At 37.9% G+C, this 22,432-nt stretch overlaps 1 protein-coding gene across 4 annotated transcripts in view; it reads left to right on the plus strand.

The window, feature by feature from the left end:
- slc7a14 (solute carrier family 7 member 14) overlaps nucleotides 1–22,432 on the plus strand; it is a 35,354-nt gene extending 12,922 nt beyond the window's left edge. For all 4 annotated transcript variants that reach the window (XM_012963403.3, XM_012963404.3, XM_002931549.5 and 1 more), the window contains exons 2-8: nucleotides 2,015–2,485; nucleotides 7,910–8,146; nucleotides 9,469–9,683; nucleotides 10,128–10,274; nucleotides 11,226–11,434; nucleotides 12,438–13,315; nucleotides 18,853–22,432. In XM_012963403.3, coding sequence (XP_012818857.1) covers nucleotides 2,182–2,485; nucleotides 7,910–8,146; nucleotides 9,469–9,683; nucleotides 10,128–10,274; nucleotides 11,226–11,434; nucleotides 12,438–13,315; nucleotides 18,853–19,169 — 2,307 coding nt within the window. In that variant the 5' untranslated portion in view covers nucleotides 2,015–2,181 and the 3' untranslated portion in view covers nucleotides 19,170–22,432. The remainder of the gene's footprint in view (nucleotides 1–2,014; nucleotides 2,486–7,909; nucleotides 8,147–9,468; nucleotides 9,684–10,127; nucleotides 10,275–11,225; nucleotides 11,435–12,437; nucleotides 13,316–18,852) is intronic.

Raw genomic sequence — 22,432 nt, forward strand, 5'->3', positions numbered from 1 at the left:
ACATGTGCTTTCCCAAAGGTTAATCCAATATGGGGTCAACTTTAGTTTATAGCAAGCCATAAAGTCCGGAAAGTTTTTACCTTTACTTCTCCTTTAAGTTCCTAAACCTGACTGCTTTGCCAACCTGACTTTCCCTACTCAACCTGTCAGTTATAGCTACAGTACTAATGCAATCAGATAGGTAATATAAAAGTATCAGGCAAATTCTTTTAAGGCAAAATTATAAATAGCAGACAAAGACAATGTTATGATAGATGTAAAAAGGTTTAATTTCTGGTTTCAGTATCTCTGTTAAACATTATTAAAACATTACCTCAATACTCAATAAACCTCAATAGGATTGTTTTACCACCAATATGGATCCATGCAGCTTACTTACAGTCAAGTACGAGGTACTACTTTATTACAGAGAAAAAATTATTTATGTAAAACTGACTTTTTGGAAGATGGCCTTCATTTGATTTGGAAATTTCTGGATAACAGGTTTCTGAATAATTGATCTCATATCTGTATTATGGGTTTAACAGCAGCAGGGAATTATAACCACTAAATGAATTAGTCTCACTGAAACAGAGTTAAATAAATAGATGGCTTTTTGAGTAAGTAGAAAAATATAATAATAATCAAAAACCTCAGCACTTTTCAGCAGGTTTCAGGTGGCCTATCTTTTTGGCCTATGGTAACCATTGGTAACCTACAGCCTGACCCAGTACATCTAGTACTGGAACTGAAGCTTGCACTAGCTTACATCCAGGCACAGCAAATCCTTTATGCCATAGGCTTTCCCTGGAACACCTTTGTTATTCACTGTTACTGCGTCTCACATAGATACCGGCAGATATTATTGGCTAGGTTAGTCACTAGATGTTCTCAGGGGAGATTTAATTTACTGCGTTAGAGTGATAAGAAAAGTAAACAAAATCAGTCCAAGCAAGAAAAGCAAACATATAATTCCATGATAACTCAAAATTTTATGAAGGGAAAAATGAAAAATAAACAATTTTTTTTTTTAGAAATATGCATTGCTCCTATGTAAGAGATGGGGCTCAACAAAAAGTTTTTTAATTGTCATGTGCAAAATAATTTTCCTTTGAACATGAATATTCAGATTTGGGAACATTCTTTTTGGCTAATTTGGGCTTAATTTGAAGTGTCCTGCCATTGTCTACATTGTATTAAAATTAATTTTAAGGTTAACACCTACTTTGATATAAATGCCTCTTGCGTCGCTGACTTGTGGCTTGTAAAAAGTGTTAGGGCCAAAATGCCTTCCCACTGGCAACTTTGGCGAAAAACAAAGTGACATGTATGTCATCCCACTGGCAAATGACACTGTTTTCGGAGGGAAGGCATTTCGGGGAGATTAGTCACCCATGGGAGGAATTGTGATGAGTGGGTGATAAGATTGGGCAAATTGCATTGTTCCAAATAATAGAGAATACTGAAAGCTCATTATTTTTTAAAGGTGAAATATACCCAATTTATATGATATATAATGGTGGATGTTATCCAGAAACCTGTTATCCAGAAAGCTCCAACTTACAGAAAGGCCATCTCCCATAGATTCCATTTTAATCAAATAATTCAAATTTTTTTCTCAGTTATAATAAAGCACTACCTTGCAATTGATCATTACTAAGATATAATTAATCCTTACTGGGTTTATCCTATTGGGTTTATTTAATGTTTAAGTTATTTTTTAGTAGACTTAAGATGTAGAAATCCAAATTACAAAAAAACCTAATCCAGAAAACCTTGGGTCCCCAGCATTCTGGATAACAGTTCCTATACCTATATTCATATAATAAATTTAAAGACGGGGATACAATGTTCTTCATTGCAAACTCATTTCTATTGAACTCGGTTCAATTCAGATGAAATGATCATGATTTCCTCATAGACTTTAAATAGATAAACCCCAAGATAAGTTTTTATTACAGCACTGAATCTGGCTGCAATGTAATGTTATGGACTTGTGTTATGCTTTGTCTACATGGCTTGTTTCTTGTTACAGTTTTCCAGGTACTAACTGAAGAAGGAAACAGGATTATAAACCATGAAGCATATCACTGAATTCTAAAAAGTGATACAACTTAACATATACAATATTAAACTGAATGCTGGAAGGAGCACGCAGGAACCTGATCTTACCCTCAACATTGTTACTACTCTGCTGAAATAATGAGTGGAGCTCTTTCCTACCTGGACCCACGGAGGATTCCGTGGAGAGCCACTTGGCATGCATTTAGTTCAAGGACTTTACGCACCAAACCTGTAGAGTCAATGCTGGAAGGGACTGCTGGAACTTCTGCCCATGGAACCAAATTGGCTAGGGTCCTGACAACATTGGATCTGGTCTCACTTGGAGTTGGAAGCTGTGTTGGAACTGGGATGTATGTCGTCTCTGGAATGGTTGCTAAAGAAATGGCTGGACCAGGAGTAATTGTGTCTTTCATAATTGCAGCAGTGGCATCTATCTTGTCTGGTAAGTAGAATTTCACTCTTTTCTTCTGGGCTTTACTAAATATCTTAAAATGCTAAATTACCTAAACAAAAATGGAATTTTGGTCAGAGGGGAAACATTGCCTTTACTCGGATAAATTTGTGCAATAATACAAGTTTTTTAATATTTCTCTTGCTGCAGGTCATCTCCTATAGCCAAATAGCTATGTAGCATTACTCTTTGTAGCCAACTGTGCTGTAGTTATTATACATAAGCAGAAGAAAAGAGAAGGGGCCATTTACTGAGACCCTGAATGGAAATGCCCTATGGGGTCCAAAAGCATGCCTCCTACAAAAATGTAATAAGCTCTTGTGTCAGGGGGTCTGGCTGCTGTCTGTTCCTCAAGTTAGAAGATATGTATAGGCAGGAGGGGGAAAGTCTTCACAAATGTCCTGCATGCCCTTCATGAATACAGTGTTGCCAAACACAGGCAGTGCTGTATCCATGGGGCGAATGTAGGTCTCTGTACTCTGGTTTGGAATTCTTACAAACACGGTGGATGGTGCCTGTTTTTTCCACTTTGCTCCCTGCCCTGCATATAGTAAATGATCCTTAGAGTCTCTTTAAATGTTTCCACATTGATTTGATATAGCCTGCCCTCATTTGCATTGGAAAATATTTTTTTTTGTAATTAAAGCATAAATATGTGTATATTCCACTTTTTCAATACAGCAGAGGTGGGATCTATTCTTTTGTAGAGTCAGTACAATGATCAGTGAAGCTAAAGATGCTTGTACTTTGCAAATAGCTGGAAACACATACATTCAAATAGAAATTCTATGTTATAAGCAGACAGAAAATCAGCCATTTTAGCAAATTATCTCCTCAGTCCTATGTTCAGACACTTGAAAGCAATATTCAGCCAGGCCTCTCTGTCAGCTGTTTCATTATTTCCATGGCCATACAAGGACTGAAAATGGTTGTGCAACACAGTAATTGCATGCAGTGCAAGGGGCCCAACATTAAAGGCTGTCGGCACAACATGTAAGGGGAGCTCTATACATACCATGTGGTCAAAGAAGGTGTGTGGTACAGGGCTCTCTTGCACCTAAGCTGGCTGTGCATTGTGCCTTATACCTCAGGTGGTAAATTTGGAGCAACTGACAAATTTATATGCTTCTATGGAGTACAAGTAGGCCCAAGAGCTATGTGCATTCTATTTAATCAGGTGCAAGTGACTCTTTGTAAATAAGCCCGGGATTAGATTCTCTTCTTTATACCTTACTGCTTTATTTACAACAAACTCCCTTATTTTACTGAGCATTTAGATGGTATTTGACTTTCCTGCCCCTTCAGAGAGTTACAAGGTTTGTAGCACATAAGGGTGACAGAATCTCGAATGTCTCTTCTTATCGTCAAAGACTTGCTGTCATAACTCATGTGAGTCGCATATAACATTGCGGAGGCCATAAAAAATTTGTTTTGACAGTGTTCAATATAGGCTGCAAATAGAGAGAAATCAAAGGAGACGCTTTAGCTATAAAAAGTGACCTTTGAGCAGGATTATATTAATCTAGATATTTCCTTCACCAGCCAAAATCTGCAGCTCAGAGCCTCAGAATTATTCTATTTAGATGTTAATATACATTTTTTTGTTTTTTGTGGCTGAACAAAATGTTGGCTTTTTAGCAATGTATTGAGAATTCTTTGGGAATCAATAAAGATATTGGGAGTCATTCATTTCTGCCACAAGTTCAGGAGGTAGGGGCTCATTCAGTGTCAACATACAGTTTTGCCCCAGAATTAGGGGTAGGGAGAAGCGCCAATATCGCTTCTGTCACAGGTACAAGGCAGCCCTGTAAGTAAAGGGTCACAATCCACTTTCATTGCCTACAACATACAGTACATACATTTGCTGAAGATATACACTGCAGGGGGGTATAAGTAAATTTTGTGGCTATCCTGGAGAATCTGGGTCAGGATTTTCAGACTTTTAAAGCAATATTGTCATGGGAAAACATCTTCTCCAGCAGAATCCTGCATTGAAATCCATTCTTTAAAAACGCAAACAGACTTTTTTATATTTAATTTTGAAATTTTACATGGGGCTAGCCATATTCTTCGTTTAGCAGGGTGCCACAGCCATGTGACCTGTGCTCTGATAAATTTCAGTCACACTTTACTGCTGAGCTGCAAGTTGGAGTGATGCACCCTCCCAGCAGCCGACAATGGGAAGGTAGCAAGATAGCCGCTCCCAGTAGATATCCGACTAGCACTCAATAGTAAGAAATCCAAGTCCGACTTGGGACTCCTCCAGTTACATGGGAGTAGGAGAAACCATAGGTTACCTGAAAGCAGTTCGAATGTGTAGCCCTGGCTCTTTCTGAAATATTACATATTGAATTAATAAATAATATTAAATATAAACATCAAGATCAAGAAAAACTATAGGACATAACCGTCTAATTTCATTCTTGGTGGTCATATTTGAATTCAAGTAACTCCACATTATACATACCTAACTTGGAAAACATGTCTGCAGATGTACAAGACGTACCTTTCGGCACATAAAAGAGATTGAAACAGGCTCAAATTGATAAAACACCTGACGTAAGGCTGATGGCACATGGGGCAATTTCTTGCTGGTGGTTCTCGGCCTGATGAAAGGGAATTAAGATGGTTTTTGGAAGGATCAATCGTGCTAGATAAGGTTTTAAAGTGGTCAACTTAAGCAAAGCAGTAATAAAAAAAGAGTTTAGGAATAACAGGAGATACTGACCTTGGTTGCAGATGCTGCATAGGAAAAAATGTTAACATGTCTAAAATTTGATTTAAGGGATGCTACGTTGTCAATGTATAAATCACAGGTTATACAGCACCTTGGCTATACCTTTGGGTACATATTCACAAAAATGACATTGCAGTAAAGGAAATATTTACTCAAAGCTACTTAAATTAATTAAAAGAGTGGTTAGTCTAATATACTTGACGAAAGGCTTGATGAATTGGGGTTATGCTTCTTAGGAAAGAGAAACCTGCCAGGGCATATGAACAACATGCACCAATAAACGATTATGATATATGAGAAGTCACTATGAAAGGGGTTGACCCTTTTGCTCCCTACAGAAAGGCATCAGATCTGTCAAAGCCTTAGGCGTAAATATCTTAAGCTCTGTGGGACAAGGACTTGCTGTGCCTAAAAATAAGGATAAAGGGCTTTTTTTAGGTACTTGAATTATTAACAGAACTGCTGATATTACTTTAATTTCTAATATTTCTCATTTATTTTCTTAATATAGAATCAAAATGAGTTCCAGTGCCAAATCCTGCGGATCAGTGTTCCACTTGGAGAATGATCTGTGGGGTCCAAATTTTATATTTTAGTTCAAAGAATAAGCAGAATTATTTGCAAACACAATCCCCATCTATTGCCAAGGGACAGCACTAATGCACCACCCTATCATATTAAACCTAACCATATAATGTATGCACACCTTTATTTATAAAGCGCTACTAAGATATGCCGCACTGTACAATCTTACAGTATAACAAAGTATGCACGGGGAAGACAAGTACTACAATAAATAAGTATAAATACACAAAGAGTAAGTGCTATTTGGTATGGATTCCGTAGGAAGGAGGTCTCTGCCCCATAGAGCTTACAGTCCAAGTGGGTGGATATCATACAGGCACAAACTGAAAAGTGCATAAGGTTTGGGCATTGGCTGTTAAGTGCAGGAATAGACTAGACAGTGAGAGAGTGCTGCTTATGGGGGAATTCCAGATGTAAGGAGCTGTGAGATAAAAAGGTTTAAGACAAGAGGGCAGGAGGGCACATAGGCATCCTCTCTCCCACCCCCTACCTGCCCCGTACCTTGCACGTCATTCATAGGCACGAGGTACAAAGTGGCAGGACACACAGCCCATATTGGGGCCCTGTCCTAAGTCTGTTGGTCAATATCCCAGGCAACAATACCCCGAAGAAAAAATTTGCACTCATTTCCTAAACCTTGGCAAATTTGCCCCAGTGTACTTACTCACAGCAATTATCAGAAAAATGCTTCTGTTATCAAAACTAATTGCTGATAGTTGCCCATTTGGTCAGTGCTAGTAAACAGGGAAATTGTGCCCTACATTGCAGCAATTTATCACAACCAATCATGTTTTTGTTTTCATTGTTTTACTTGCAGCTGACTGAAAAAGCTTATCACTCATTGGTTGCTATAGGTTACTGCCCAAGGCCATATTTTCAAAGTGTTTATATGAGCCCCGTTTTATTTAAAGCTTTATAAAATGCAATGGGTTGGTGGAAGCATTTCTATCAGAGTAGCCAGGAACAATACCAAATGAGAGCAGAGCATTTTTAGGAGAGGGAATGATCAAGTGCGTCAGTGTAAAAATATTTCCTTTCAGGGCCACCTATTGTATGAAGATTTGTAGTTTGCTGTGTGGGAGAAGCAACACAAAGATGTTCGTGGTCAAACTGTAATTTGTGTCATCGCATCAGTCTCTAGGCAACCCAGTGAGCAGTGAGATCTCTCTCTAAATGTGGCAGATTTCCTGCCTGATAGAACTGGCCTCTCATAGTCAGCCAATCATTTTAATTGGAGATTAAACATATCTTTTCCCTTTCTGTTCTCATTTTATAACTGACAGAAGAACGGAAACTGTATTTTAAAACCACTGCTTAGGAGTCATCTGGACACTAGACATTAAGGGGCAGATTTATCAAAACATGAGTTTAAAGCTTAATACATACATAATACATCCATAATACACCCATGTTCTACTCATTCCTATGGGATTTTTAGGAGTGTATTTATCAAATGGTGAGTCCATTTTTAAAACCCATAGGAATGAATAGAATGTGGTTGAGTTTTTATGTATTAAGCTCTAAACTCACATTTTAATAAATCTGCCCCTATCTGTCCAATATATATATATATATATATAGTAACTGAGGCAGTATAGTAGATCGGCAGTATTACAGTCACCAGATGACCCTCAGCTATTGTTTCCCCTTGAGCAGTGCTAGAAGACTTGACGTCACTGTGTATTTCTCAGACTTGCAGTAACAGCATTAAACTCTGCCAAGTGTATGCTTTATCTGCACAACCATTCGTTTTATTTGCGAACAACACTGCCTGGCTCCAATTCAGAAAATGACGATGGCTGGCGCCATATGGCTGCTTTGTGGTACTTGCGCATTTCTGTAATAATGAAATAAGAACTATTTGTAGCATCAGTAGTTACAGATCATTACAGCATGCTCAGCTTAACACATAGAACAGGGGTGTGTTACTTGGTGTTCTCCTTCAAGAGCTTTAATAAATCAATAAATCATTCAATTAGTCTGGAGCTGTCATTGTTAACTCAGTTGAAATATGTACAGAAAGCTAAACCAGGTAGTAAAATGTTTAAATGTATAGTGTGAGTGTTCATATCTATTTCTTTTTGCCTATATAGGTGTTTGCTATGCTGAATTTGGAGTGCGTGTACCGAAAACCTCAGGCTCTGCTTACACATACAGCTATGTGACTGTGGGGGAATTTGTGGCTTTCTTTATTGGATGGAATTTGTTATTAGAATATCTGATTGGTACAGCGTCAGGAGCCAGTGCTCTCAGCAGCATGTTTGATTCGCTGGCCAATTACACTATCAGCCACTGGATGATTACCAATGTGGGAACATTAAATGGATTGGGTAAGGATTCCTTTGTATGTCTTCTCTTTAGATTTCAATATGTACAACACTTATGCACAACACTTATTTTCATTTGCAACATGGAACATAAAATTTATAGTTCTTTGGGGATATTCTGTGATTCCTGTGTCTGATTATTGTACAGAATATTTTGTGTTGATATGAGTTTATACACAGCAAGCATTGAAAACAGGTTTTGGGGTAGGGCAGAGGACTGGGATCACAGGGGCATCAGATGTTGGTGGGGGGCATGTTGATAAAAGCAAAAAAAAGTCATATTGTGGCTTTTATTTATTACATATGCTTTGATGTGTACGTTAGTGATGTCCTACCTTCTGCCCTTCATCTTCTGCTGCCCAGTGACAGCCAAAGGCTGTTGGGGGGTTGTATGAGTTGTAGTTCAATAACAGTTAAACATTAGGTATGTTTTTCACTTCAGACTGGAGCTTGCTTCAATTCCTATAGCCCACTGATCTTTATCTCTGGCCCTGGTTGGGAAACAATGTTTTCCTAATTCTGTTGCAGTCTTTGTGATTTATGAGTCAATATACCTCAGAGTCTGAAGTGTCTGTAGAGCTGCTATACTGCTAGCCAGTAGTAAATGATGACATCTTAAGGACAATAAGCATTTATGTCAGTGAAAATATTATGATCTCAGTGGTTCATACTATGTATATAATTGATTCCCACTACTTTTTCATTTCAGTATGGGGGTCACTCTTACTTAGGGTTGCCACCTCACCCCTTTAATACCGGCCACATAATGCATGCTGCATGGCTGCACATAAATTAGTTCAGTTTTCAGCATGCATCTTAACTAATTGCTAATTAGCCATGCAGGATATGGATTTGATATGTGGCCTGTATTAAAGGGGTGAGGTGGCAACCATAAGTAAGAGTGACCCACGTACTGAAAAGAAAAAGTAGATGGGAATCAGCATAGTATGTACCACTGAGATCATGATAGTTTCACTGACATACAGTAAATGCTTATTGTCCTTATGATGCCATCCTTCCTTCTCTAAATATATAATTGGTTTCTGTTTCTAAAGGAAAATATGGAAGTTCTCAAGAGACAATAAATGCAACTACACTGTTTACATAGCCAGGAAGGAGGTCCAGGATAACTTCTCCCCTGGACTGTGCCCTCCAAATATGCAAGCGTGCCCACTACCACTAAACTATGAAAAACTGACGCTTATTGCTCAGAAATTGGCATATTTGCCCATTTAAGAAGAGAAGATGCAGCTCATGATTGCTGTATCTCCCCCTTGCTTTTCCATATACCTGCACAAAATAAACCCCATTTTCTTTTTTCCTAGGAAAAGGAGAAGATTCCTATCCAGATTTTATAGCTTTGGTTATTGCTATCATCGTGACAATAATTGTAGCCCTTGGAGTGAAAAACTCAGTTGGATTTAATAATGTACTCAATGTTATTAACTTTTTAGTATGGATCTTTATCATGATAGCTGGTCTTTTTTATGTTAATGGAAAGAACTGGTCTGGAGATTTTCTTCCCTATGGATGGTCTGGGGTAAGTAGTTTGTAATATTTGATGGCTGTAACAATCACTTGCCACTAACATATTTATTCTTGATAATTATATAGATTTTTCCTGTAATGCCCATATTATTGTTATATCATCCACACAAATAAGCAATATGAGTGTGTGGCTTGCAAGAAAGAAGGCAGCATAAGGGGCTGTATACAGGAGTAATTCCATGGGTTGCCTTTGTGTGCCCAAAGAGCCTCTATTACATTTAGAAAATTCCCTTTTGCTGCTACTGATACAGACAGATAGGCAGGCAGTCATATAGAGCATATGCTGATAACCATATTATTTTTCTGAGTAACTTATCCTGGTCAATGGCAGATTTATCCCATTAGAATGAATATCAAACACATCTGGAAAGAACAGCAATAATGTGCCCATCACTAAAGCCCTTCTGTGCATTGAAGCTAATTTTGTGTTTTGCAGGTGATGACAGGTGCAGCAACCTGCTTCTATGCCTTTATTGGCTTTGATATCATCGCTACCACAGGGGAAGAAGCTAAGAGTCCCAATACCTCTATCCCATATGCCATTACTGCTTCTTTAATCACATGTTTGACTGCTTATGTGTCTGTAAGTATTGCACACTATTCTAGCCTTTCTTGTATTGTTAAAGACTCATGTTTGCATTAATTTAAATTTAAAAAAGTTCAAATTTAACTTATAGATTGAATTTTTAGTTTTGCCTCGCCTTGCGGGTATCCATATGTTCCTATCTTGATTACATCACTGAGAAAGATGCTGTATTTGCTGCTTAGGACACTCTATACTGCCAATGTACATAGTCAGCCTTTTTTTAGCCCAGTGCTGGAGATTAGCTAGCCCAAGTGATAGATAGCCAGAACATCAGCTGAGACTGCCCTGGGACTCGACGGCTGACACCCTTGCCCACCCTATGCTTTCTGAATGCCTCAATGCTTGTAGCTTGTCATTATTATCATTTCCATAATGCTCTTCACATTTTGGGCAGCTTCCCATGGTTTTTAATAGCTACTCTGTAATTGCCTTCAATAACATTAGCCATTTCAAGCAAGGATATTTCATTGGTGCTATAGAATCCCATTAGTCACAAATCAAGACATAACGGATAGAAATCATAATAGATGCAATTAATGCAATCCCATTTTGGGTATGAAATTGCAGCTTTTTGCAGCTCAGTATGGAGTGTATATAGTTGCAACTGCCATGTTGACAGGAACAGGTTCTGTCCACCAAGAAAGGGGTGGCAGTGGGCTCTTTAGGTTTGCCTGGGAGGACCTGCTGTCTGTGATAATAAGCACGTTTTTACTGTATATCTCATGTCCTAGAAATGCTCTCTAGTGTTTCCTCAAAATGCTGCCGTCTGCCAAGTTGCTTGTGGTACACAAGGTATAATCTAGTAAATAACAGCTGAAAGAAATGCCACTTCACCATTTATCCCTGTAATTTATTTCACAACCACTGATTTCTGCTTGGCATTCTGATCGAGCCATTAGTGCAACTTCTTGTATACTAGCTTGACTGTGCACCTTTGTTTTATTCCAGGTGAGTGTTATATTAACATTGGCAGTGCCATACAACATGATCGATACAGAATCCCCACTGATGGAGATGTTTGTAGTTCATGGATTTTATGCTGCAAAATTTGTTGTTGCCGTTGGATCTGTAGCTGGGCTCACTGTGAGTCTCTTTGGCTCTCTGTTCCCTATGCCTAGGGTCATTTATGCAATGGCTGGTGATGGGCTTTTGTTCAAGTAAGTCCCTGCTCTATGAAACCATTTCTCATACTCATTTGTTTAACAAGCCTAACTACACCTGGATTAAAAATATTATCAGTGTTCCCATTCATTATCACAATTATTTTTTGATAGGAATAATTAGGATTTAAACAGTAATTTAAAGAAAAAAAGGCTTTATAAAAATGCAACTATGACCAATCCCACTATAAATAGTATAATAAATACAACTTAAATTTAATTTGTTTTTCTGCTAATGTATATTCATTGGTTTTCATTTAATAAAGGCAAAACGATAGTTGTGCATAAGTAATTACTGAATACATTTTGCATGGGAATTGGACTGGAATGAAAAATGAGCAAAATGAAAACTGGAGAACAGAATCAAATAAGTTATTCCCATCTTCACAAAGAAAGAGGACAATGCATGGGATAAAGTAATTAGACGTTAGAGTCTGCATAAATGATTTGCCCCTTTAATCTGATAAAGAAGAATATAGTTTTTCCATGATGTGTATATTTCTAATCAGTCTCCCACTGAAACACAATTTCTCTCTTATGCAAAAAGATCATATCTCTTAGGTAGTGAAGTGGTAACTTCACCCTGAGCAAAACTTCAGTTATTTTTTGTTCTGAAAATGTGAATGTTTTTGTGCAATAAACTGTTTGCACACAAACTCCAAAGCCTATACTGCCTTGATGAAACAGAGCTCATGAAAAGGGACAAGACCATGCAAACAGCGTTTCATGCAGGATTTTTATTTTACTCCAATTCATGGTGTCACTTTATCCTTACCAGTTAATAGGGGGTTTTGATAGGGGTTATGGACCATAATGCAAACATAAATTGACACTATCATCAAACTCTTTCGTGTCTGAGAACAATACTGAAATGTGTGTACAGTGATAAAAAGCCATATTGGAAGAGATGGTAAGTTATAGCTAATGTGCCTTTGATTATATTTTACAATACAAAATATCTTTACCTGTAAAGTATAGCAATTATTTTGTGTTTTTTTAGGTTTTTGGCCCATGTCAGTTCCTATACAGAGACTCCAGTCGTGGCCTGTGTTGTCTCAGGATTCCTTGCAGGCCTTCTGTCTTTGTTGGTCAGCCTTCGTGATCTGATAGAAATGATGTCCATTGGCACTCTATTAGCATACACACTGGTGTCTGTTTGTGTCTTACTACTGCGTTACCAGCCTGAAAGTGACATTGATGGCTTTGTTAAATTTATCTCAGAAGAAAACACCAAAAAGAAGGAAGGAATCCTGGCTGACTGTGAGAAGGATGCATGCTCTCCAATGAGTGATGGAGAGGAATTCAGTGGCCCAGCCACAAATACCTGTGGTGCAAAGAATCTGCCTTCTCTTGGAGACAATGAAATGCTTATTGGCAAATCAGATAAGTCCCACTACAATATAAACCACCCCAATTATGGCACGGTTGATATGACATCAGGGATTGAAGCAGATGGGTCTGAAAATAGGTATCTTTTTAAAATAAAAAAATTTATAGGCCCACGATATTATACCTTAAGAATCCGCCTCGGATTGCCTGGAAAAATGGATCGTCCAACTGCTGCAACTGGCCGCACAGTCACCATATGTGTCATTCTGCTTTTCCTTCTGATATTAATCTTCTGCTCTTTCATTATATTTGCTGCTGACTATATCTATGAACAAGCATGGTGGGCTATCCTCCTGGTTGTTTTGATGGTCCTGCTGCTCTTTGCCTTGGTGTTTGTAATCCTACAACAACCAGAAAACCCCAAAAAGCTGCCGTACATGGCACCATGCGTCCCATTTGTCCCTGCTTTTGCCATGCTGGTAAATGTGTATCTCATGCTGAAACTGTCATCAATCACATGGATTCGCTTTGCTATCTGGTGTTTTGTTGGTAAGTGTTTCTCTTTTTGTAATGGTTATTCAAATTTTTAGGTATGATAAAAGCCTAGTGTACCACCACTGTCCTAAATGTTGGAGACGCTCACTTATGACGGGTAAGTTCTGTATAAAGGGACACATGACATCCCCCAGTGCCCCCTATAAAGACAACCCAAGGCAGGTGAGGTAAAGTATCTAAATATGCCATATATTTAAAGTATAACATATTAGTTCAATATGCCATCTTACAACATCATAAGGACCTGCGATGATAGTGCTGACTAGCTAAGGCCCCACATGTACTTTGCTGTAACAGCTGTAACCACAGAAAGTTGTAAAAGGGGTATCATTTAGTTTTGCGACAAGGTATTCTATCATCTATAAAAGGCTAACCCCCATATGTAATAAGAGCGAGTAAGTTTGCCCAGGAGCAGTAACTCATAGCAACCAATGAAATGCTTTTAAACAGTTGTCCAGTAAATTCTACCTGCTCATTGGTTGCTATGGGTTACTGCTCCTGGGCAAACTTATTACATAACCCCCTAAGACTTTTAGGGTCTCACCTGAAGCTGTTTGTGGCCCATTTCAGTTATTGTTCTGTGTTGCTGAAAGCTTCCATAAGACTCTGTCTTTGTTTCGTAAATAAAACATAATTTATGCTGAGAATCTTGTCTCAGAGCCTTGTTCTATAATAAGGCTCTGGTGAAATAAAAATGACCAACTTAATTGACTGACATTCTAACAGTCAATGGGGTTATGTTATAATAGTCACTATCTTTGCTTATATGCTATAACCTATAGCAGCCAATCAGCTGTTGCATTTTCTGGTCAGTAGTTTAAAAGCAAACATCTTGTTGGTTGCCATTGGTTACTGAACCTGGTTCAACTTAGTGCCTTTTTTTACATGTAGGGGCGAATATTTTAAATGTCTCAGTATAATTTTAAACCGAGCAATCTTTTAAAAGCCAGTGACACTGCACATGCTCAGTGTGTTCTGGGCTGCTATTAAAAATCTAAGGGGCTGAAAATGAAAATAATCAAAACATTAGCTGAATGTGAGTTAACGGCTCTCATAGGAGCTGATGCTAAATGCGTAGGAGCTGATTGTTAAAACTGTAGTTACTGTATGGGATAATATCATTTCTTTAATTAGTTAATCATAGCAGTGTTTCATTCAAATTGTAATATTACCTCATTCTTGTCTGTTTCAGCACAGACGTTTCTGTGTTTCCTCAGGTTTAATCAACAGCTCCATTGGGAGAATGCAGGGCATCATTTTGCCAAATAATGAGTGTCTGTTTTGTTTATAAGTATAGAAAAATACATCTCCACTTGATCTGTTATTTGTACCAACATAGGGTTATGTTTACTATCTCCTCTGTATTGTGTCAGTCATATTACACCTTTACAAGGTTGTTAGTTTTGTAGTCAGTGTAGTTAGTGCTTTTCCTGCTATACATGAAACAATAACTGATTTCGTTTTGGGCAATTAGTAACAGAGATATGTTAGCTACCTTCTTTATGATGACCTTGGACTTAAGCTGGGCAGATACCACTTTCCATATATAATCAATCAATTTTTCATGTGTAATCAAAAAAAAACCCCAAGGACCAGCAAAAAATCCAGGAAAATTTAAAATTAGAGCAAGTAAACTATTCTTCAAGTACTCAAAGGATATTGAAATACAATATATATATAAATAAATATATATAATATTATCTTATAACTCTGGCCAAAAAGGACATGCAATATACTATATGATTCTGCCAAGTAGGTCCTTTTCTGTTTATGCTTTGAGATATATATATATATAATGTACAATGTTTGCCCAGGTGCAGTATCTTTAATAAGGCCATCTCCCCTAGAGTACATTTTAAACAAATAAGTCTAACTTTTAAAAAATATTACATTATATTTTGTAATAATAAGATAGTACTTGATCCCAACTAAGCTCCATGAATCCATATTGAAGGCAAAACAATGCTATTAAGTTTATTTAATGTTTCTAATGATTTTTAGCAGACTTAAGGTATGATCCAAAGAACAGAAAGATGACTTATCCAGAAAACCCCAGGTCCAAAGCATTCTTCATAATAGATATCCTATGGATCTCCATATATTTGTTGGGGGTAGCAGGTATAATACCTGTTATCCAGAAGGGATCTTTCCATTATGTACTAAAAAAATAATTTAAATATTAATTATACCCAACGGAATTGTTTTTCCTCCAATAAGGATTAATGGTATCTTAGTTGAAATCAAGTACAAGGTATTTTTCATTATTTAAAAAAAATTTAATTATTTGAGTCTATAGGGTTGATTCACTAAAGGTTGATAAGCGTTATCGCATGTTTTTCTTCTTTAAAATTTACGTGAAAAACGCGCGATTCGAGTACTGTCGCATGCGTTAAGTCGCATATAGCGTGCATTAAATAGCGTGCAACCGAATGCGTTAATTTTAATGCATTGCGTTAATTCTCGCGCAGAAATAATACTAACGCATGATTCACAAACACTTAGACGCGCTAAATATCGCATTAGTCTATGCGAAAATTAATACCTACTTGGGGAAGGCGGTAATTTAGAAAAGTACAGTTCATGAGCTTTTGGCAACACAATGTTGGCCCTAGAGTGATGCAGCCTCCAGTTTGCAGGGAAATGGGCATTTTCAGAACGGTTGTTTTCCGAAAGTAATGGCGTGTATGGCTAATATGGCGTGCGGTTTTTCGCGCGCAGCGACAGTTTGTGCGTGCTGCGTTAATTAGCGCACATTGCGTCAAATACGCACGAAAATAGTCTTCGCGACTTAAATAACGCAAACAGCATTGCGTCTAAATTTACGCAAGTATCATTTTAGTGAATCATGCGCTAAGACGCGAAAAATAAGATGTTAAAATTTTTAACGCATGCTATAAATAGCGCTCATTTAACACACCTTAGTGAATCACCCTTATGGGGGATGGCCTTCCCATAATTTGGAACTTTCTTGATATGGGGCTTTCGGATAATAAATCCCATACATGTAATAAGTTTTCCTAGGATTTTTTTTTGTGTTGTTGGTTTTTTTGTGTTTGGTTTTTTTTCCGATATATTTGCAAACTTCAGGGTTACAGGTGTAAATGAAGTTAAATATACATTATTGGTTGGCTGTTCTCTTGCAGCTGTGAATAATCAGCAGGGCATATCTCATGCTACATCAAAGAAGGCTGTATGTATGAAAGCAGTTAAAGTCTTTCCCTCAATAGTTTTAATATCGACAGGTTAAATGGAACTGTTGGATGAGCCCTCAGCCTGTCGGAGCATAACGTTACAATATTAATTGGGCCCATGTAGGGCAAGACTCCCCATGACAGGATATGCTGGAGAGTCATTAAATTTTTATGAGTAAAACTATGCACATTCACCATCTGGCTCTGAGTCCTGAGGCTTCTATCCATATCAAGAGATTCCTGTAACACTTGTCATGCATTTTTTATAGGTGAAGCTGTTGGTAAGAAAATAATTTAGCATCACAAATAGAATGAAATCTTACTGATAAGTGCTAATTTCATTGGAAAACTAAATCTATTGGCTCATGTACAAGCAGATGTAAGAACAAAAATGTATGTATTTATCATAGAGGAGAGTGTGAAAGGGTTGCCAAATACGATAATTAAGTTATTCTGGTTCATTTCCTGCAAACTGTAGCAGTTCAGAGACAGGACAAGTTGCACAGGATCCTTCACTCCATGCACATTTAGAAATCTGATGCCGAAGTAAATGACTCTGGTAACAGTGCCTAATAAAAGCCCCTTGGGTCTGATTCCCATAACAAGGGTGACATTGCTAGGTCAAGGAACATTTAAATGTAACATTTCACTGTTAGCTGGAAAAGTTCAGTAATAGAATGCAGAACATTATAATCAAGTAAAGTTAAGTGATATCACTGGTTAGAAGACCCATTGTCATAATGAAACCTCCACCACCTGCATATGTCTGTGTTGTGCATGAGCCCCACACACAAATATATAATTTCAGGAAGGTTGCACTTACTGGGCTTATAGACTATAATTAGACCTATTTCCAAAGAAGGTTTTATGGGTTAAAATGATGGTTATGTTACTGAACTATGTGCTTCTATGGTAAGTTTTCATGTACGCTGATTTCTGTGTTTGGCCACAGATTCTGACACACCATTCCTAGAAAGAATTTTCTTTCATTTCCTCATCGTAATTATTAATGTCTCCAGCTGAAATCTAAATTCAAAAATACATTAGCAGTAAAGTCATGTTCAAGTATGGGATCTATTATTCAGAATGCTTGGGACCTGGGGGCTTTTCCATAATATGTATCACCATTCTTTTAGTCTGTTAAAAAAAGTTCAAACATGAAATAAACCCAATAATATTCGTTTACCATTGATATAGATCTGTGCAACTTACTATAAAGTCAAGGGTGTTCCGCTCCCTAGTGCAGACCTGACACGGCCTATGGTATGCCACCCACCCTCACCCCTCTGTGCCTAGGCTTTTGGAGTCAGAGGGGGCCAAGGGGGTCCGCATTATTAGTGTAGAGAGCGCACTTTAAGTTACAAGGAGCAGCTGTTTGCCCCCCGGTAACTTGAGGCATAAATTACAAGGTACTGTTTAATTATTACAGAGAGAAACTCTGTAGGGCAAGGGCTTTTCCTAACTGAGAGCTTTCTGGATATCACATTTTTGTATAAGGGATCCCACAGGTGTACTACAGAACATGTACCCAGTAATATACAGGTATTAGTATAACAAGAATACTTTCCACTTCTTGTGGAACTGATACCTAACAAAAGTAGTCTGTGCTGTGTGGCCATGCTGATAATTTGGTATACTGAAATTTATGCAGCCCCCTAAAAGGTATCTTCCAACATCTTCATTAATTTGAAAACTAATAATAACTTAGAGTGGACCTTTAGAGTTATAAGAGTATGTTAGGAACTGGTGTTCCAGATCAGTCCTTTAAAACTGGACACATGCTTAGAGGCCTATTTGTAATTGTACGAAACATATTTTCTTAAAAATAGACCCAGTGTGCATCTGAACTGATTATAAAGATACCATTTAACATGCCTCAATTCTTGGTGTTCAGTTTAAACACCACAGCATGTTCTGCCAACCCAGAGCAAACCATTCACAGGAGTTTATATGTTCTCCGTGTGCTTTTGTGGGTTTCCTCCTACACTCTGGAAACATTCAAGCAGGTCCATTGGATCCTGATCAGATTCACTGTAGTGTGTGTGTATGTGCGAACATGATAGGGACTGATGTGATCTCTGTAAATGTGTGCTACATCAATGTGTATAATAATAATAATATTATTCTGGAAATATTGTTACTGTTGTATGGACTTTCCTTAACAAATCAAGTTTGTGCATATGTATTTTATCACTAAATAATACATTTAATAATATTTGTTTTTAATGCCATAAAACAGATCAAATAGTTTTTGCAGTGAATATCATTTTGTTTTATGTGTCAACCTCTTACCTAATTTGTACTCTGTTAGCACTCAGAATTCTTTTCTGTATCTCACAGGCCTGTTGATTTATTTTGGCTACGGCATGTGGAACAGCACCTTAGAAATCAGCGCCAGAGAGGAGGTTCTCCATCAAAGCACATATCAACGCTATGATGTTGATGACAATTTCTCAGTGGATGATGGGTTTTCCTACCCTTCAGAAGAAAACTTCCAAGACTGGGGTGGAACGGAAACAAAAGACAGCTACTATCAGCAGGACCCAAAGACAGAAGGCAACAGCCAGATGAACAGCAGGCCCAAAAGTAAACGGAAGCACAAACAGGATTCTGATGCATTGATTGCCAATGACGAGTTAGACTATGGTGCAGAATAAATCCAAGCCCATTACTTTGTGCTCCATCTCTGTATGAATATGACAGCTTCGTCGGCTCCAAGTAGAATTTTGCTTGTTTTCCTCACAAATTCTGCTGCTTATGTTATTAAGTTGTAAGCAAGTGTTCAGTCTGGTGTAATTTTTCTTCACGTTTTATGCACCACTTCCTGTCTTTGAATACAAGTGAAAGGGTAACCATAAGATATACAATTCAAGAGCATTTTGTGAAACATATATTTATACTTGTATAGAGTCTTTATATAATGGAGAATCCCTGGAAGTAGCTGATGTCAAGTTGAGAGTTGTAATTATTTTCTTTTTGCATTCCTCCTTTTCTGTGCATAGACTATGCCTAGTAAATGAGGACTGTAAGCAAATGTTTTTTCAAACTATTAAAAGTAGCATACTGTTTTATTGGCTACTAAGTTTGTCATGGTAGGACAAATATGTTTGGTGGGACAAAATTTGTTTGTGTGTTTGGATCTGACAAAGGCAATGTCACCTCTTGCCCCTGTCTGTCCCTAAGCACACATAAAACCAGGCCCCACTGCCTTAGGTTGTGGTCAAGGGCTGAAATTGACAATCCTTTGTCTGTCAACGAATGGAGTAACTTAATCAAGATGTCTAGCACTTAAATCCCAGAGTCCTGCTTACAGTATGATGTGTTCATAGACTGGATGACAGGATACAGCAAAACATGGGGATGAACTATTATAACCAATCTGCTTATCTAGGAGCATACAACTAAGGTTTCCTTTGCAACACATGTAATTCAAAGTAAGGGATTGTGTGTGTTTGTGTGGCTAGTTTCACATTCTATTACCCATTGTAAATAATTCCTTATATTTGTACCTTCTTCTATCATTCACTGACTTGCTGAGAGTCATTTTCCGGTGTCACTGCTGGCATCACAAAAATCATTTGACATTATGTGCCTCTTCCAGTTGATCCAAAGAAGGTGCCCATGTCTCTATGGAAGTATTCACTAGCAAGACTGTCTTAACATTTGTGGTGGCATGGGAACCATTTAGTGCTGTTTTTAGCAGGGTGCAAGATGCCAGAGTCTTGGTAGGCACCCTAGAACAACAGTTGTATGCAAACCTTAATTATAGACGTCTATTGCAACCCAAATATCTCTGTATCTTCTTGGAAGTAGCTGCATATGTGGATAGTGACTAAAGAAGGATGGTAAAAGGAAAGCTTTGTACTAATTGTAGTCTCTGGCTGTTGCTCCACTACAGCTTCCAACAGCCACAGCTCACCAGTGCCTATTAGGGCATTCTAGGAGTTATTGTTCAATAATAGCTGGATAGCTGCAGGTTGTGGGTCCCACACAGGTTGTTTTATATGGACAGTGACAGGGAGGCCTGAAAAGAATTTTAAAATATAAAGAAAAAACATTTTTATGTATAGACTATTTTCCTGCATATAACTGAAATTAAAATTTTGTAATCCTGGAGAGCCTCTTAAATTGTATTTCTCTTCCTTTAGAAAAAAACAAAAATTATATTTCTGATTCACCTGGCAGTTTCTTTTCCTTATTGTCACAAAACAGTGGTTTACCCAGAATCCATATGGAGCAAATTATTAGTTTCCTACTACCTTCAGTCAACAGGAATTCACAGAGCAGATATATGAGTGTGCAACACATTTCATACACATTTTCAAACACATTTCATAGCTTTGCATGAAGTAATCCTCAGAAATGGCAGAGCTTTTGATTGGAACAATTGTTCCTAAGAGATCTTTCTCAAAAAAAGCTAGTATATTCAGAAGAGACTTTTCCCTTATGGTGTCCGTATAGAGAAGTACATTGCCAGAACTAGGGGAAGACAGAGCAGGCAGGTTCTGTTCTTTCAACATTTAAGTGCCTAAACTATCCAAGTATGGCGAACCCTGGTCCCCATTTGTACAATGATCCAGCTCTGCCATCACACTTACCATGCACTGCACCCACATAAATTATGCAGCATCCTCGTCCACCTTTTTATTACAGTGATCTCTGCCTGCCCCCTCTGATATGTGGCATATCAAATCACCTGTACATGGGTGGTGCCCTATACCTAGTTTGCCTAGGGAACCAAAGCATCTAGGTCCAGCAATGATTAATTACCTTTTGCTTTATTTCAGTTCTGTGGTTTATGTACATATATACATATACAGTGGAGAGGTGACTGGAGAATTGTAAGGTATCTATCATGTGACTTGATATAGCCCGCTAGGCTGTGGAACTGTTACCAGCTCTCGGGGTATTAGGTTGAATGTAAGGAAAATCTCATGCATGATGTTTTCCTGCGATCCAATAACCAGAATGCTACTGATTTTCCTCAAGGCCTGCGTCAGTAAAAAGGAACTGATTGTATATTCCTTTTAAGATACAGACTGTAATTCTGCTTCTCTTTGTTTCCATTTAGAAATGTACTATAACATTTACTATCCTGTGTGCCAAATTGCCTAGGCCATAGATCATAAACCCATGCTTCTCCTGATACTACTAAATGCAAGCCCTGCATCCCAACATCCTGTCAGTAGATTCTGAGAGCTGACATTTAGCAGCAATGGAAGAGCTACACACTGTAGATCCATGCCTGGAAAAACAGATAAAAACATAAAATATAAAAACATACTACTGGTTCTTGAAACTGGGAAATGTAATTGCTGCACTGTGAATATTTTGTGCTAGGTATCATTTCGGTATTAATCATTTCTTGGAGTTAGAGGTATAAAGCTATCTATTCCGAAGGCACCTGGGACAGAAATATACTGTTAGAAATTATTCTAGATAATGTTTGGCTGCAGATTTCTGCATCTCATCTTGGGCAGCTTAGAAAGGATAGACTGGATGCTACAGGAATGCAGACATTCCCCCCAGAGGAACCATAGATGATATCACTGAAGCTCAGCTAATAAATCATGTCTTCTAATACCTCATGTCAGCACAGAGCCATGCAGGAATGGTCTCTCTGCATCACTTTATAAAGAACACCATGGGCTGAATTATCTGGAAAATACACATCTTGTAACTTACAGAAGCTTTTTATCTGTGAAATCTTCCAGCAGAAACATTTTGCTTTAAGAGTTTCACACAATTCTCATTGCTGTTCAGTAACCAAGTTCATGCTTTTGAGTCGTTTAGCAAGTCTGAAGCTAGAGATGTATTTTAACTTGTCATCTGCATGTTGATTTTTGTATTTGCCTTTATTAGTGTGTTGGATGTTATTGGGTTGTTAGGAGTTATTATTAAAAAAAAACTGCCATTTTCA

Source organism: Xenopus tropicalis, chromosome 5 (assembly GCF_000004195.4).
Source record: "Xenopus tropicalis strain Nigerian chromosome 5, UCB_Xtro_10.0, whole genome shotgun sequence".
Classification (NCBI taxonomy): domain Eukaryota; kingdom Metazoa; phylum Chordata; class Amphibia; order Anura; family Pipidae; genus Xenopus; species Xenopus tropicalis.